This window comes from Rhincodon typus, chromosome 3, assembly GCF_021869965.1.
Source record: "Rhincodon typus isolate 14 chromosome 3, sRhiTyp1.1, whole genome shotgun sequence".
Classification (NCBI taxonomy): Eukaryota; Metazoa; Chordata; class Chondrichthyes; order Orectolobiformes; family Rhincodontidae; genus Rhincodon; species Rhincodon typus.
This window is the reverse complement of record NC_063334.1, coordinates 125,338,934-125,355,283: the sequence shown is the minus strand read 5'-3', so window position 1 is coordinate 125,355,283 and position 16,350 is coordinate 125,338,934. Positions and strand designations below refer to the sequence as shown.

General features: G+C 44.1%; 1 protein-coding gene across 1 annotated transcript in view; it reads left to right on the top strand.

Moving 5' to 3' along the window:
* LOC109917951 (FYN-binding protein 1) overlaps positions 1 to 16,350 on the top strand; it is a 177,154-nt gene that overhangs the window by 140,312 nt on the left and 20,492 nt on the right. Inside the window, exons 7-11 of the mRNA XM_048594188.1 lie at positions 649 to 680; positions 1,769 to 1,844; positions 2,914 to 3,060; positions 7,297 to 7,328; positions 15,225 to 15,288. Of these exons, the coding sequence (XP_048450145.1) occupies positions 649 to 680; positions 1,769 to 1,844; positions 2,914 to 3,060; positions 7,297 to 7,328; positions 15,225 to 15,288 (351 nt within the window). The remainder of the gene's footprint in view (positions 1 to 648; positions 681 to 1,768; positions 1,845 to 2,913; positions 3,061 to 7,296; positions 7,329 to 15,224; positions 15,289 to 16,350) is intronic.

Below are 16,350 nucleotides of genomic sequence, written 5' to 3'. Positions count from 1 at the left end.
GTACCCACATGATTAATTACCTGTAGTTACCAAGGTAGCCTGCAGTGGTTTAAGAAGGCAGCTCACCCCCACCTTCTCAAGGGCAACTAGGGACGGGCAAGAAATTTTAAATAAGAAGGCAGCAGTCACTATGGGAGAGAGAGAGCACGTACTGCATTCTGACTAAACAAATTTTGATGTGGATTTGGCAGCTTCTGGCTTCAGAGGTTCTTAAATCATAATAAAGTGGTTTTGTATGTGTTGAGGCCTGAACCAAGAACAGTCAGCTGGATGGTTTGCAATGTACCAGAACATGCATTGACGTTAAAGTGATGAAAGCAGTGCATTTCTCAATGCGCCTTCACAGTATTGGAGAATCAACCTGTTCAGAGAAGTTATCCACACCTCTGGGGCACGTAGGATTTGAACCCAGGCCTCCTGACCCAGCGGTAGGGACATGACTACTGCGCTACAAGAGCTCCTTAAATGCAGCCTTATATATATTTTTTTAAGTGCAGCCTTATGTTATGTTCATGCTAATCCAAACCACCTGAAGGTTCTTCCATACTTTGTCAACACAGAAAGGAATGTGTAAGATGCCACTTTTATCTTAAGGCTTTGTTTCAAGCTGTTTGCTGATTGTGACCCCTCTTTTCCATTGTTTTCTAGAGGGAATGGGAGCGGCAATACAGGGGGCAGTGGTGAGTATCCAATAAGCAGTCAATCTCTGTTCTGGCCATTAGGTTCTACTGCTGCACTGTGTACTGAGACGTGTCAACAACTATCACTTCTCTTTGGGGTCTTCTCACATTTTGTAAAGCCAAAATCCTTTAACCCTAAACTCCTGTCCAACCTCCTAAACCATTTCCAAGATATTGAATAATCATTGTCTATCTTAATTGAATAACTATTGTGTGCCTTTGGCAGAATTTCCTAATCAGTAATCTTCATTTGGCAAAAATACAATCAAACCGCTCCCAAGACTTGCACAGTGCACCTTTATAGCAAAGAAGAGATAACTAGGGGAATCCTCAACTACAGCTATTTCGTTGTCAATTTACAGTTACAGATCACCTCCTACACTGTGTAGAGTGAAGAGTCTGGCTCAGAATGTGAGAATCATTGAAAGTGGAAAAGGACAACAAGCCCAAAGCTGCCCATCCCTGTTTGATAGCAGAATGAAGACTTGTTTCTTCTGGCTGGAGAGTTTGGCTCATGGAGCCAATGTCTCAGGATAAGACAATGGCAATTTAGGAATGAGTTGAGGAATAATTTCTCCTCAAAGTCGATTCTCTATACCTGAAGGTTATAAATGCTGAGTTGTTGAGTATTTTCAAGAGTGAGATCCATAAATCCAAAAGAAATCCAAGAAATTGGGGATAGGGTGAGAGGTTAGAGTTGGTATTGGGCTTTAACCATCTTCTTAAATGGTGGGACAGGCCTCAGTGCTGGTCAGCCTACTCCTACCACTTGTTCTTGAATTTATACCCTGCTCCTCACCATTTCCCTCATCTTTTTGTTTACTAGAATCCCGTTTCATGAGCCGTCTCATGAACAAACTTACACTCCCCACTTCAATGTTCACTGACTTCCCAGCTCAATTATATTTTGGCTGAATGTGTTCCTTTGGAACATTTTCACTCCTGCCTATCCCATCCATAGCACGTGACCTGCGGGATTTGCATTTTTATGATGAATTCTTTTAATATTCTGCAGTATATCAAATTTCTTCCCAAGGTAACTTTCTAACTATGAACCTGACAGTTTTGTGTCTTCCTGTCCATCTCAGGGCTCTTTCCTCCTCCTCCTTCCAGTGACGATATCTACGATGATGTTGATGGTATACCTGAAGACGTGAAGCCTCGGTAAGAACCATATGATTCTTTGTAGACGTGAGGATGTTAACCTAAAGGTGCCTTTGAGCTTGGATAAGGCACATGGATAGCAGCTTAGCATGTGAATGGATCCAGAGAAAAGGGTTCAGGGCCCAGGCCATTTTCAGGTTCACTTTACTTGAATCAGTGAGTAGCCTGGTCTTAATGGAGGAACTGAGCAGAGAAATCAGGCAGATTTATCCCTCACAAATTCCAGGTAGATTGAAGCTGCAGAGAGGGAGGCTGTGGAGGGTCTGGCAACATGGGGGAGATAGTTAGATGGGCTAAGTAGTTGATATTTGACGGGCTACTCTGTCGCTTTAATCTTTCCTCTCGTGTGCAGGCTGGCGTCTGCAGGTTGATGGGCTGATAGCTGACACCTGTTGAAGAAGGCTGGGAGAGAGTGAAACATTTACAAAGCATATGGTCCTTGTCCTGGTGTCACCAGTGAGAGTGGGGCTTTGGAATGAAGTGGTTCTGGCAGTACTGTAACATAGAACAGTTCATCGCTAATACAAACTCCCAAATAATAAACTCACTGCATTTTCACAAACCCACAGCTGAAATATGAGCAAATGAATTCACCATTCATGTAAGACAAATTTGACAGGTGAAAATAATGGCCGAACAAATTGGTAGAGCCGTTCTGATTGAATTTCGATCTTCTCATCCTAGTATCTCATATTCAATCCTGCATGAGCACAGATATTATTCTGACCATGAGATAGTAGGAACTGCCGATGCTGGAGAATCTGAGATAACAAGGTGTAGAGCTGGATGAACACAGCAGGCCAAGCAAGATCAGAGGAGCAGGAAAGCTGACGATATTACATCATATTCTGACCATATTACGAGGATGGAAGTATCCGTATTTAGAATTAAACATGCAAATAAAATTATAACAGCTTGATTCAGGTCAGAATGTTGGATTTTATTTTACATGCAAACAGCCAAAGATGTAATCCACTGGTGGTAGTCAAGAGTAAGTGGTTTTGGATGACCTAGTGTTACAAAGCCTAGGACTTATTAACGAGTAAATAATGCCCTGAATGCTTTGAAGCCCTGCGTCACAGGATGCCTCAAAGACTGGGTCCTGGTCCTGGGGACTCCTGAAGAAGAGGAAGGTGGAGAAAGACGACAAAGACAAAAAGGCGAGAGAAAAGGATAACAGTGACGCTCAGGGTGAAAGCGGTGAACGGCAACTCCCGTAAGACACCAAACAACAAGAACACCAGCGTACTAATAACCACACTCAGTACTAATGTGTTTGACAGTTTGCGCTAACTGCATAGAGGACTGTGAATCTATCACTGATCCATTTGGTATGGAAACAATGTCCAGACTGACCCTAACCCAATCAAAAGCTCCACGCATTCAATCAGAATAAATTCCAGTTTCGCGACCAATCCTTTCCCTATTTATTTTTCTTGCTCGTTACTTCATATGTTTTGCCCTGACATTCACCGAGCTTTAATGAATTAATCTGGCTTCACACCATATTGATGAGGATTCACCCATTACTAACACACTGCCTTAATGTTACTGTTCAGGCAGCGTGAGAAGCAGGTATAAAATACGAGCTGCCGAGAGCAATTGAATCAGAGATAGTAGGAACTGCAGATGCTGGAGAGTCCGAGACAACAAGGTGCAGGGCTGGATGAACACAGCAGGCCAAGCAGCATCTGATGAAGGGTCTAGGCCCGAAACGTCAGCCTCTCTGCTCCTATGATGCTGCTTGGCCTGCTGTGTTCATCCAGCCCTGCACCTTGTTGTCTGCCGAGAGTAATGTCGTTGTTACTAATGAAGCTTTTTGTTTTCCACGTAGAACTAACCATTGCACTTCTCAAATGTTGGTTCAGTTGATAAGAAAACTTATCACTGAGTATCTATAGAGAACTTTCTGGAACCAGAAGTAATGTCTTTTGTGTTTTCTCTGTTGATTTACCCTCCAGCATGTACTTCTTACAAGAAAGAGAATGTAGGAACGGGAGACCAATCAGATTCTCAAACCTGTTCTTCCAGTCAATTAGACCACGCCTGATCTGTTTCTTAACTCCACTCACCCTCTTTGATTTGGTAACCGAACTACTTCACAAACTGGTTTCCTTTATCCATCATGTTAGTGCCCTACACCCAGAGCCTCGTGGGTGAACATTTCGGGACAGACTGCAGAAAATATTTTGGTAAAACAAAATCGAGAGCTGGATTGGAGATGTGCTTTCTTCCCCAGTCCCATTGTCAGATGGGACATCAGTTTTCAGCCCTCTTGGTGACTATTCAGGACCTCCCAACTGGACCACTTTTATCAAGATGCCACTTTATAGCAAAAATTGTCAATGTGAACTGTAAAACAGGGTAGCCTTCCCAATTTGGAGACGGCTTTCTTATATACCAGGAGTTAACTGGCTTCGAAATGTCTCCCTATGTAAATGATGCAGAGATAACACATCAGTCTATCTGCTATTAACGCTATAGTGAATCAACAAGGATGGTCACATGACTTCTGGGAGCTATTTTGCAGGATTCCATGTCCAGTTTTACAGAGAGATTAGCCTACTTTACACAATGTAGTACTCGAATGACACAAGTCGTGACAATTGTAGGTGGTGGCCTAAGCTTTGGGGAGTCAGGAATTCCTAAATAATTCCCAACCTCTGACCGGCATTTGAGGTGCCACAGGAATCAGTGCTGGGGCCACATTTATTTACATTACATATTAATGACTTGGATGAGGAAAGTAAATATTCTGTTTGCGGATGACACAAAAATAGGTGGGAAGGCAAGTGGTGAGAGTAACACAGAGTTTGCAGAGGGACATCGGCAGGTTAAGCAAGTGGGGAAAATGGAATACAATGTGGGAAAATGTGAGGTAATGCACTTTGATGAAGACGAATTTCTTCTCTCAGAGAGGAGTGAATCTGTGGAACTCTTTACCACAGACGGCTGTCAAGGCAGGGTCATTAAGTATATTCAAGGCTGAGATAGATGTTTAATTGGTAAGGGGTTCAAGGGTTATGGGGAAAAGGCAGGAAATTGGAGTTGAACATTATTGTATCAGCCATGATCTCAGTGAATGGTGGAGTACACTCAAAGGCTTTTTGGCCTAGTCCTGGTCCTACATCTTATGATCATTTGTAGGCACAGTATTTACATGATTTGACTAGTTCAGTTTCCAGTCAGTGGATATTGTCAGTTGTGATGTGTGGGTACAATTCAGTGATTATAATATCACTGAATGTCAAGGAAAGATGGTTCAATTCTTCGTTGTTGGTGAAGGTCATTGCCTGGCATCTGATTGATGACGTAGACATGGGCGTCCAGATCACAGGTTCAGAAAGCAAAACAGAAATTGCTGGACAAACTCAGTTGACCATTCTTTAGAACAGGCCAAAATGACCGTTCTGAAGAAGGATTACTGGGCTCAAAACATTAACCTTCACTCCACAAACGCTGCCAGACCTGCTGAGTTTTGATCTTCAACATCTGCAGTTCTTTGTCTTATTTTACCAGTTTCAGAATTTGTGGTTAAGGAAAACATAATATGGTGAGTCCAGTTGAGCTTGTGATCAATGACAACTGCCAGGATGTTGATAGTGGGGGATTCAGTGATGGTAACACCATTGAATGTCAAAGAGTAGTGGTTAGATTGTCTCTTGTTGGTGATGGTCAATGCCTGGAATTTGTGTGGTACAAATGTTATTTGCCACTTGTCAGCCCAAGCCTGGATATTGTCCAGATCTTGTTGCATTTGAACATGGACTGCTTCAGTATCTGAGGAGCTGGAAATGGTGCTGAACATTGTGAATTGTAAGGAGGGCAGAGATTGGCTGGTAGAATGGTTGGGCATGTGGCAGACTAGGGACAAAATAAAAGAAAGAATACAATTCTAGAGTGGGTGTGAAAGTAGAAGGGCTTTAGCAAGTGATTTAAGGGGGCACAAAAGGTTGTGAAAATGGTTAATTATGCATTATTGGTATAAGGATATGGGATGCTGGGCTTTAGAAATAGGGACATAAAGTACATAACTTCATAAAACATGTTTTCAGTCATATTTGGAGCATTATGTCCAATTCTAGGCACTGAATGTTGGAAGAATTGAAGGATGGAAATAGATTTATAAGAAAAGTTCCAGGGTTGATGGTCTACCATTCTGAGGGTAGATTGGAGAATCTGAGGCTTTTCTCCTGGGAAAGGAGACATTTGAGAGAAGATTCCACAGAGATATTCAGAATTATTAGGGGCCTGGTCAGATTAGGTATAAACTGCTTAAAGATTGAAACACAGAGGCCAACCAATTGAAATAAATGGCTATGTAAAAAAAAAGCATGGAGATAGAGACAACAAGGTGCAGGGCTGGATGAACACAGCAGGCCAAGCAGCATCATAGGAGCAGATAGATACTATTTAGTGCAACAAATGGTTAGGATCTGGAATGCATTACATAAGAGTGTGAGGGAGGTGAAATAATTCCACAGCGGACAGTATCCTGTCATCAAGCCATCCTTTATTGACCCTGATGCAGCCTCATCACAATCAACTCCCAGAGTACCAGCATGTCTGACACTCCTGTTTATATCTATCAGCCAGGGCTCCCTGATTGGACCAGATTAACAGCCCTAATCAGGGAATACATATTCTGTGAGCTCCACCTGGCTGACCTTGTCACAATCACTACAGGAGGCGAGTTCAATTGTGGCCTTCGTAACGGTATTGGACATTAATCTGGACAGAAAGTGTTTGCTGAACTATAGGGAAGATGTGGGTAAGTGGGACTAGCTGAGTTGTCTTGAAGAGAACCTGCACAGACACAATGGGCCAAATAGCCATCTTCTATGCCACCAACATTCCATGATTCTATGGAAGGGAGGCAGGGAATCACAGACATCAGTGTATTCCCACCATTCCATGAACCTGTGTTAATTCCCATTAATTTTCAGGTTTTAGTCCTGAGTGGTACATTAACCCCCAACTTCTGTCACAAGAGATGAGACTGTTATCAGTAAACGCAACCGACAGGAAAGAAAGACAGAATATTGGTGGTTGCTTCATGAACAGCTGTGACTGTACCTTACAAGTCATTGAATGGGAAGCTATTTGAGACATTTCCGTGATGTGACAAGGTTCTCGATCAGCTCTTCTTTGCACATGGTGAAAGACTGCCATCTGCTGGATGAATACAGCAGGCCAGGCAGCATCAGAGGAGCAGTAAAGCTGACGTTTCGGGTCTGGACCCTTCTTCAGGTTTCTGATATGTTCCTGGTGTTAGCTAATTTAATGTAGTTATTAACCTAATTAAATCATATATCACTCTTGCTAGTCTAACTTCTTGAATGCATGTTCTCAGCCTTTCTCCTCCCTCCCCCTGTGAATTCTGTTAAATCTGGATTATTGGGAAACTGTTCCTTTTTATGGTGTAAACTGATGTGCTTTTATTTTTTCCCAGGTCTATTCCTTCACCTGCAGAGCTTCCAACAGGTAAGGGAGCTTCCAAAATGAATCCATACTTTCTGTCTTCTTTTGCTGGGAAGTCAGGAGTCTCAATTTTCCATTTTATAGAGACCACATTTCCTTCACAAGTGTGCCTGAGTGAAGCAATAGTCAGGGCCAAAACCCAGCATAGAGTAAAATAATCTGTTTGCTGTTTTCCTAAATGTAGTGAGCCTTAGTACACAAAGGACCATAGGCATTCGCTCCATTGGAGAGAGAGAGAGAGAGAGACAACTGGTTATGTAGATCTTGAGGGTAACCACTCCACAAGTGTGAGGTGAGATGAGGAGGCAGGTCTCCAATGAGTTATCACAGCTGGGACAGGAATTGAACCTACACTCATTAACTTCATCTTGCTCCACACTCCCGAGGCCATTCAGCTCCTTAAGCCTTCCCTCCAGTCAATGAGATCGTACAGTCACAGAGTCAAACAGCACAGAAGCAGACCCTTTGGTCCAACCAGTCCATGCCGAACATAATCCCAAACTAAATGAGTCCCACCTGCCTGTTCCTAGCCCATATCCCTCCAAACCTTTCCTATTTATATATTATCTAAGTGTCTTTTAAACATGATAACTGTACCCACATCTATCACTTCCTCAAGAGGTTCATTCCACATACAAATCACCCTCGGTGTAAAAACTTTGCCCCTCACATATCTCTGTCCTCTCACCTTAAAAATATGCCCCCTTGTCTTGAAATCCCCCATCCTAAGGAAAAGACACCTACTATTAACCTTATCTTTTATAAAATTCTATAAGGTCACCTCTCAAACTCCTACACTCCAGTGAATGACGTCCCCGCCTATCCAGCCTTTCTTTGTAACTCAAACCTTCTATATCTGGCAACATCCTGGTAAATCTCTTCTGAATCCTCTCTGGCTGAATAATATCCTTCCTACAACTAGGTGACCAAAACTGGGCACAGTATTCCAGAAGAGGCCTCACCAACGTCCTCCACAACCTCAAAATGACTTCCCAACTCCTAAGGATTGAGCAATGACAGCAAATGACTCTTTAACCACCCTGCCTACATGTGATGCAAACTTCAAAGAATTATGTGCCTGAACCCCTGGGTCCCTCTATATTACAACACTACCCAAGGCCTTACCATTAACTGTATAAGTCTTGCCCCTGTTTGTTGTATCAAAATGCAATGCCTTGCATTTATCCAGATTGAACTCCATCTGCCATTTTTCAGCCCATTGACCCATTTAACCAAGATCCCTTTGTAATTTTAGAAAATCTTCTTCACTGTCTACTATGCCACCAACTTTGGTGTCATCCGCAAATGTACTAACCATGCCTTCTATATTCTCATCCAACAAAAGAGGACCCAAAAATGATCCCAGTGGAACACCACACGTGACAGGCCTCCAGTCCAAAAAGCAACCCTCCACCACCATTACTCTCTGTCTCCTGCCATTAAGCCAATTTGTATCCAATTGGCACGCTCACCCTGAATCCAATGTGACCTAACTTTACTGATTAGTCTATCATGCAGAACCTTGTAAAAGGCTTCAGTAAAGCCCAAGTAAACAATGTCTACTGCTTTGCCCTCACCAATCTTTTTGGTAACTTCCTCAAAACTCTAATCAACTTTATGAGACATGATTTTTCTCGCACAAAACCATGCTGACTATCCCTAATCAATTTTTGCCTCTCTAAAGTCCATAAATCCTGTCTTTTAGAATTACCTCCAACAATTTACCCACAACTGAAGTCAGACTCACAGGCCTATAGTTCCCTGGTTTCTCCTTACAAACTTTCTTAAACAAAAGGTACACCATTAGCCACCCCCCACCCCCCCATTCATCAGGCACCTCACCCATAGTTACAGATAATGCAAATATTTCTGCAACAGCCCTCATAATTTCCTCCCTTACTTCCCACAGGCTTCTGGGGTACATTAGATCAGGTCCCAGAGATTTATCCACCTTTATATTCTCTAAGACCTCCAGTACGTAGGAAGCAGTGGGTAATACTGGAAGGATGCTTGTCGGACTGGGGCCTGTGACTAGTGGTGTGCCTCAGGGGTCGGTGCTGGGCCCATTGCTGTCTGTTATCTATGTCAATGATTTGGATGAGACTATACAAGGCATGACTAGAAAGTTTGCAGATGACACTAAAACAGGCGGTATCGTGGACAGTGAGGAAGGTTATCAGAAATTGCAGCAGGATCTTGATCAGCTGGGGAAGTGGGCCAAGAAATGACAAATGGAGTTTAATACAGATAAGTGTGAGGTGTTGCATTTTGGAAAGTCAAATCAAGGTAGGAGTTTCATGGTGAATGGTAGGGCCTTAAGGAGTGTCGTGAAACAGAGAGACCTTGGAGTTCAGATGCACGGTTCTCTGAAAGTGGAGTCACAGGTAAACAGGTCAGTGAAGAAGGCTTTTGGCACACTGGCCTTGATCAGTCAGGGCAATGAGTATAGGAGTTAGGAAGTTATGTTGCAGAGATAGCAAGAACTGCAGATGCTGGAGTCAGAGACAACACAGTATGGAGCTGGAGGAACACAGCAAGCCAGGCAGCATCAAAGGAGCAGGAATGTTGATGTTTCGGGTCAGGACCCTTCTTCAGAAATGGGGAGGGGGAAGGGAGCTGGAAATAAATAGAGAGGAGGGGTGGGGCTGGGGAAGGTAGGTGGGATGGTGATAGGTGAGTGCAGGTAGGGAGTGGTGAGGATTGGTCAGTGGACAGAACATCAGTGAGGCCGCACTTGGAGTATTGTGTTCAGTTTTGGTCACCTTGCTATAGGAAGGATGTTACTAAACTGGAAAGAGTGCAGAAGAAATTTACAAGGATGTTGTCAAGACTCAAGGGACTGAGTTATGGGGAGAGGTTGGACCAGCTAGAATGTCTTTCTTTAGAGCATAGGAGACTGATGGGGGAATCTTATAGAAGTGTATAAGATCATGAAAGGCATGGATAGGGTGAATGCACTCAGTCTTTTTCCCAGGGTTAGGGAATCGAGGACTAGAGGGCATCAGTTTAAGGAAAGAGGGGAAAGAATACATGGGAACCTGAGGGTCGACTTTTTTACACAGAGGGTGGTAGACATAAGGAATGAGCTGCGAGCGGAAATGGTTGAAGCAGGTACATTAACAACATTTAAAAGGCATTTGGACAAATACATAGATAGGAAAGGTTTAGAAGGATATGGGCCAAGTGCAGGGAAATGGGGTTAGTGTGGATGGACATTATGGTCAACATGGACCAGTTTGGGCCAAAGGGCCTGTCTCCGTGCTGTAGGACTTTATGACTGTATTACGTCCTCTTCTGTAATGTGAACGTTTTAAAACATCAATATTTATTTCCCTGAGTTCTCTTGCCTCCATTTCATTCTCCACAGTAAAAACTGACATGAAATATTCATTTAGCATCCCTCCCATCTTCTGGGGTTCAATACAAAGATAGCCTCCTTGATCTTTAAGGGGCCCTACCTTCTCTTGGCTGATCTATTTGTATTTTATATTCCACATTTCCATCTACACCCCCAGCTTCCAATAACACTCAATTCCCTATTTAATAAGAATCTATCCCTCACAGCCCCAAAAATATTCAAGTCAACCTGCTGTCAGAAAAAATATCCTCCTCATCCCTGTTCTGAAAGGGTAACCCCTCATTGTAAAACAGTGATCCCTACTTCTGGACCGACCCCCAAGAGGAAACATCCTTTCCACCTGTCAAGATCATTCAGGATCTAATACACTTCAATCCAGTCACCGGGGTAGTAGGAACTGCAGATGCTGGAATCTGAGATAACAAGGTATAGAGCTAGACGAACACAGCAGGCCAAGCAGCATCAGAGGAGCAGGAAGGCTGATGTTTCAGGCTGAGACCCTTCTTTAGAAATGGGGGAGGGGAAGGGGGTTCTGAAATAAATAGGGAGAGAGGGGGAGGCGGATAGAAGATGGATAGAGGAAAAGATAGGTGGAGAGGAGACAGACCGGTCAAAGAGGCGGGGATGGAGCCAGTAAAGGTGAGTGTAGGTGGGGAGTTAGGGAGGAGATAGGTCAGTCCAGGGAGGACGGACAGGTCAAGGGGGCGGGATGAGGTTAGGAGGTAGGAGATGGGGGTGGGGCTTGAGGTGGGAGGAGGGGATAGGTGGGAGGAAGGACAGGTTAAGGAGGCGGGGACAAGCTGGGCTGGTTTTGGAATGCGGTAGTGGAAGGGGAGATTTTGAAGCTTGTGAAGTCCACATTGATACCATTGGGCTGCAGGGTTCCCAAGCGGAATATGAGGTGCTGTTCCTGCAACCTTCGGGTGGCATCGTTGTGGCACTGCAGGAGGCCCAGGATGGACATGTCGTCTGAGGAATGCGAGGGGGAGTTGAAATGGTTCGCGACTGGGAGGTGCAGTTGTTTAGTGCGAACCGAGCGTAGGTGTTCTGCAAAGCGGTCCCCAACCCTCCACTTGGTTTACTCGATGTACATCGGGCCTCCTGCAGTGCCACAACGATGCCACCCGAAGGTTGCAGGAACAGCACCTCATATTCCGCTTGGGAACCCTGCAGCCCAATGGTATCAATGTGGACTTCACAAGCTTCAAAATCTCCCCTTCCACTACCGCATTCCAAAACCAGCCCAGCTTGTCCCCGCCTCCTTAACCTGTCCTTCCTCCCACCTATCCCCTCCTCCCACCTCAAGCCCCACCCCCATCTCCTACCTACTAACCTCATCCCGCCCCCTTGACCTGTCCGTCCTCCCTGGACTGACCTATCTCCTCCCTAACTCCCCACCTACACTCACCTTTACTGGCTCCATCCCCGCCTCTTTGACCGGTCTGTCTCCTCTCCACCTATCTTCTCCTCTATCCATCTTCTATCCGCCTCCCCCTCTCTCCCTATTTATTTCAGAACCCCCTTCCCCTCCCCTATTTCTGAAGAAGGGTCTAGGCCCAAAACGTCAGCCTTCCTGCTCCTCTGATGCTGCTTGGCCTGCTGTGTTCATTCAGCTCTACACCCTGTTATCTCAATCAAGTCACCGCTCACTCTTCCAAATTCTAGTGGGAACAAGCCCTGTTTGCCAACTTTTCTCAGAAGTCAACCCATATATTCCAGGCCAAAATTTGGTAAACCTCCCCTGAACGGATTTACATCCTTCTTTAAAAGACACCAAAACCCTGGAATCTCTTTCACTGGAGCGTAGAAGGTTGAGAGGCAACCTGATAGAAGTTTATAAAATAAGAGAGGTATAGATAGAGTTAATGGTAGCTGTCTTTTCCATAGGATGGGGGATTTCAAGAGGGGCACGTTTTTAAAGTAAGAGGAGAGAGATTTAAAAAAGACACGTGGCAACTTTTTTACACAGAGGGTGGTTTGTGTGTGGAATGAACTTCCTGATGAAGTGGTGGATGCGGGTACAATTACAATGTTTAAAAGACATTTTGATAAGTGCATGAATAGGAAAGGTTGGGCCAGGGGCAGGCACGTGGGTCTAGTTTAGTTTGGAATTATGCTGGGCATGGACTGGTTGGACCAAAGGGCCTATTGGCGTGCTGTATGACTCTATGACTCTATGTGCTCTCGACAATGTCCTATATAACTGAAGCAATGGCATTCCTGAATTTTATGTTTGATTCCTTTCATAAAATAGTGTAGCATCCCATTCTCTTTCTTGATTATGTGCTGTACTTGCATAATTATCTTTACCACTCATGCAGCAGAATAGTTAAGTCTCCCTGCAGTCATTCTCCATTTCAGCAATACTCTTTTTTACTATTTCTGCCAGTGAAAATCTTCACGTTTTTGATACGGTACTTCACATAGAAAGGCATGGTGGTTCAGTGGTTAGCACTGCTGCCTCATAGTGCCAGGGACCTACGTTCAATCCTACCCTCAGGCAACTGTCTGTGTGGAGTTTGCACATTCTCCCCGTGTCTGCGTGGGTTTCCTCCAGGTGCTCTGGTTTCCTCCCACAGCCCAAAGATGTACAGGGTAGGTGGATTGCCATGCTAAATTGCCCATTGTGCCCAGGGATGTGTGGGTTAGCTATGGGAAATGCAGGGTTATAGGGATGGGGTGGGTGAGTCTGGGTGGGCTGCTCTCCAGAGAGTTGGTGCGGACATGTTGGACTGAATGGCCTGTTTCTACACTGTAGGGATTCTATGGAACTGCCCACTCACTCAATATATTATTAAATATGTCTCCACCTTCAACTTCCTTCTGTCTTCTTCACAACGTACTTTCCCACCTATCTTGGTGTCGTCTGTTTAATGTTGTGCCTTCACTCCCCTTGTCTAATTGGTGTAAACCGTAAAGGATTGAGTTCCAGTACAGACCCCCTGCAGAGTGGCAAGACTCATCATGTCCTGCCAATCAGACACTATTTATGTAGCCTGTCTGTATCCTGCCAACCAGCCAACATTACCATCCACATTAATATCTTACTCCCTACATCATGAGCTACTATTTTCCGCAATCACCTATGAGGTGGCACCTTATCAAATCCCTTCTGGAAATTGTGGAGTTCTATAGTTTGAATGAAATCATCTTTTTGTACTTCTAAACTCCAGAGATTAAAGTCACATTCTCTCTAACCTATCCTTCAACTTCCCTCCACCCTGGGAATTAATTAGTGAGCAGGAGACCAAAACTGCACACAATTCTCCAGGTGTGGTCTTACCAATGCAGAAAAACACCTTTTCTCCTATACTCAAATCTTCGAACAGAGCCAATTTAGAGTTTGGAAATGGGTATTGTTCAAGGTATGGATTGCAGCCTGGGCCTTTGAATAGCGAAGAGTCGTTTCCTTCCTTTTTGTGCACTCAGAACGTAGTTCCCAACAACTTAAGCTAAATAAAGATCCACATGATCTCCTTATGGTGCAAATACAGCAGCTCCATGCAAATTAGGTGTCCTACACAGGGCCCTGAAGACTTTAATATTGCTGTACTGCAGGGTTTCGCTGAACAATATCCTCACATAATCATCAAGGCTAACTTCACACAGTGTGAAACAATGGAACCACAGGTACAGCACGGGGTTAGATAGAGAGTAAAGCTTCCTCTACGCTCTCCCCCCATCAAACACTCCCAGGACAGGGACAAAGTGGGGTTAGATACAGACTAAAGCTCCGTCTGCACTGTCCCCATCAAACACTCTCAGGACAGGAACAGGCGTTAGATACACAGTAAATCTCTCTCTACACTGTGCCCATCAAGCATTCCCAGGACAGGAACAGCACGGGGTTAGATATAGAGTAAAGCTTTCTGTACACTCTCCACATCAACCTCTCCCAGGACAGCTACAGTATGGGGTTAGATACAGAGTAAAGCTTCCTTTACACTGTCCCAATCAAACATTCTCAGAACAGGTACTGCACAGGGTTAGTTACAAAGTAAAGCTGCCTTTACACTGTCCCAATCAAACACTCCCAGGACAGGGACAGCACAGGGTTAGATGCAGAGTAAAGCTCCCTCTACTCTTTTAAACTGAAAGTATGCTACACTATCACCATCAAACACTCCCAGGACAGAGGCAGCATCTTGCATCCAGAAACTTGGGCACAAGCTGTTTGGCTCAGCTGTTAGCCATCACATTGACTGAGCACTTAGACGAGGAACTGAGGAGTTTGACCAGTCTTTCCCTGTGCGTTTCACTGACTCTGTCACCCTGCATGCTACAAGTATTCACTTCATTCCAGCCTTCCCACTGAATGGTGAATGAAAAGTGCAAGTTAAACTTGCCTGGAAGAGAGCAGTGGTTTATGCAAAATAAACCAATCATGTCATGGTTGATACCACTTGACTGCTGTTCAATAACAGCCTGCGGCACTTCTACAATGTGTGGCTAGGGATTATGGTTTTTCTGCAGTAAAGCATCTTTTATTCTTGTTGCTGTTGTTGGACATTGCACTCATGCACTCTTGTTTCCCTTCACAGAGGGGGAGGACGTTTATGATGATGTTGGCGCTGAAGATTTCCCTCCACCACCTCCTGAATCAAGGTACAATATACCCGAACAGTCAAAGTATATATTAGCTTCCAGTAGCTCTGCTGCCTCATAGAAGCAAGAATCATAGCAATAATATGGCCATTCAATCTCTTCTGTATTTTGCTAACTCTGAAAATGCAATGGTGTTCAGTCCCACACCCCTGCTTTGTGTTTGTAACCCTACATGATCCTCATCCACCAGCTGGTGCATTCACTTTAAAAATGGTTTATGGAATGGTGGGGAGACTGTGGCTAGTGGTAATGTCACTGTAGGGATCATGGACAGCAGGGCTTCAAGAAAGGAGCTCCCACCACCTTCTCAAGGGCAACTGGGGATGTGCAATAAATGCTGTCCCAGCCAAGTGACACCAATATCCCATAAATACATTTTTAAAAATACCCAGGTGAATATCAAATTATCGCATAAACATAGAACCATAGAAACGAAGAAAGCAGGAGTAGGCCATTCAGCCCTTTAAGTCTGCATCACCATTCAATACTATCATGGCTGACCATGCAATCTCAGTATCCTATTCCTGCCCTCTCCCTATACCCTTTGATCCACGTCTAGCTCCCACTTGAATATATCTAACCACCTGGCCCCAACAGCTGTGGAAGAGAATTCCACAGGTTCACAGCTGTCTGAGTGAAGAAATTCTTCTTCATCTCAGTCCTGAATAGCTTATCCCTTATTCTCAGATGGTGACCCCTTGTTCTGGACTTCCCCAACATTGGGAACATTCTTGCCACATCTAGCCTGTTTAACATGATCTTGGCTGATCATCCAACCAAGTTGCTGCTTTCTTCCCATATCCTTTGATCCCTGTAGCCCTAAGAACCATATCTAACTACTTCTTGAAATATTTTGGCCAATATAACTCTCTTCAGAACCCATTATGGCAATTAGTAGAATTGGAAATCAACTAATTAATACATTTAATTAATTAATTTTAATAATGCGGCATTGAAAACTGTTCTCTGTATTGATGTTCTTGTCAGATATTGTCACAAAAAGATTTTGGGTATTATCTCTGTAACAGCGATATTACTTTTGGAAAAGTTCATTTCCCAAAC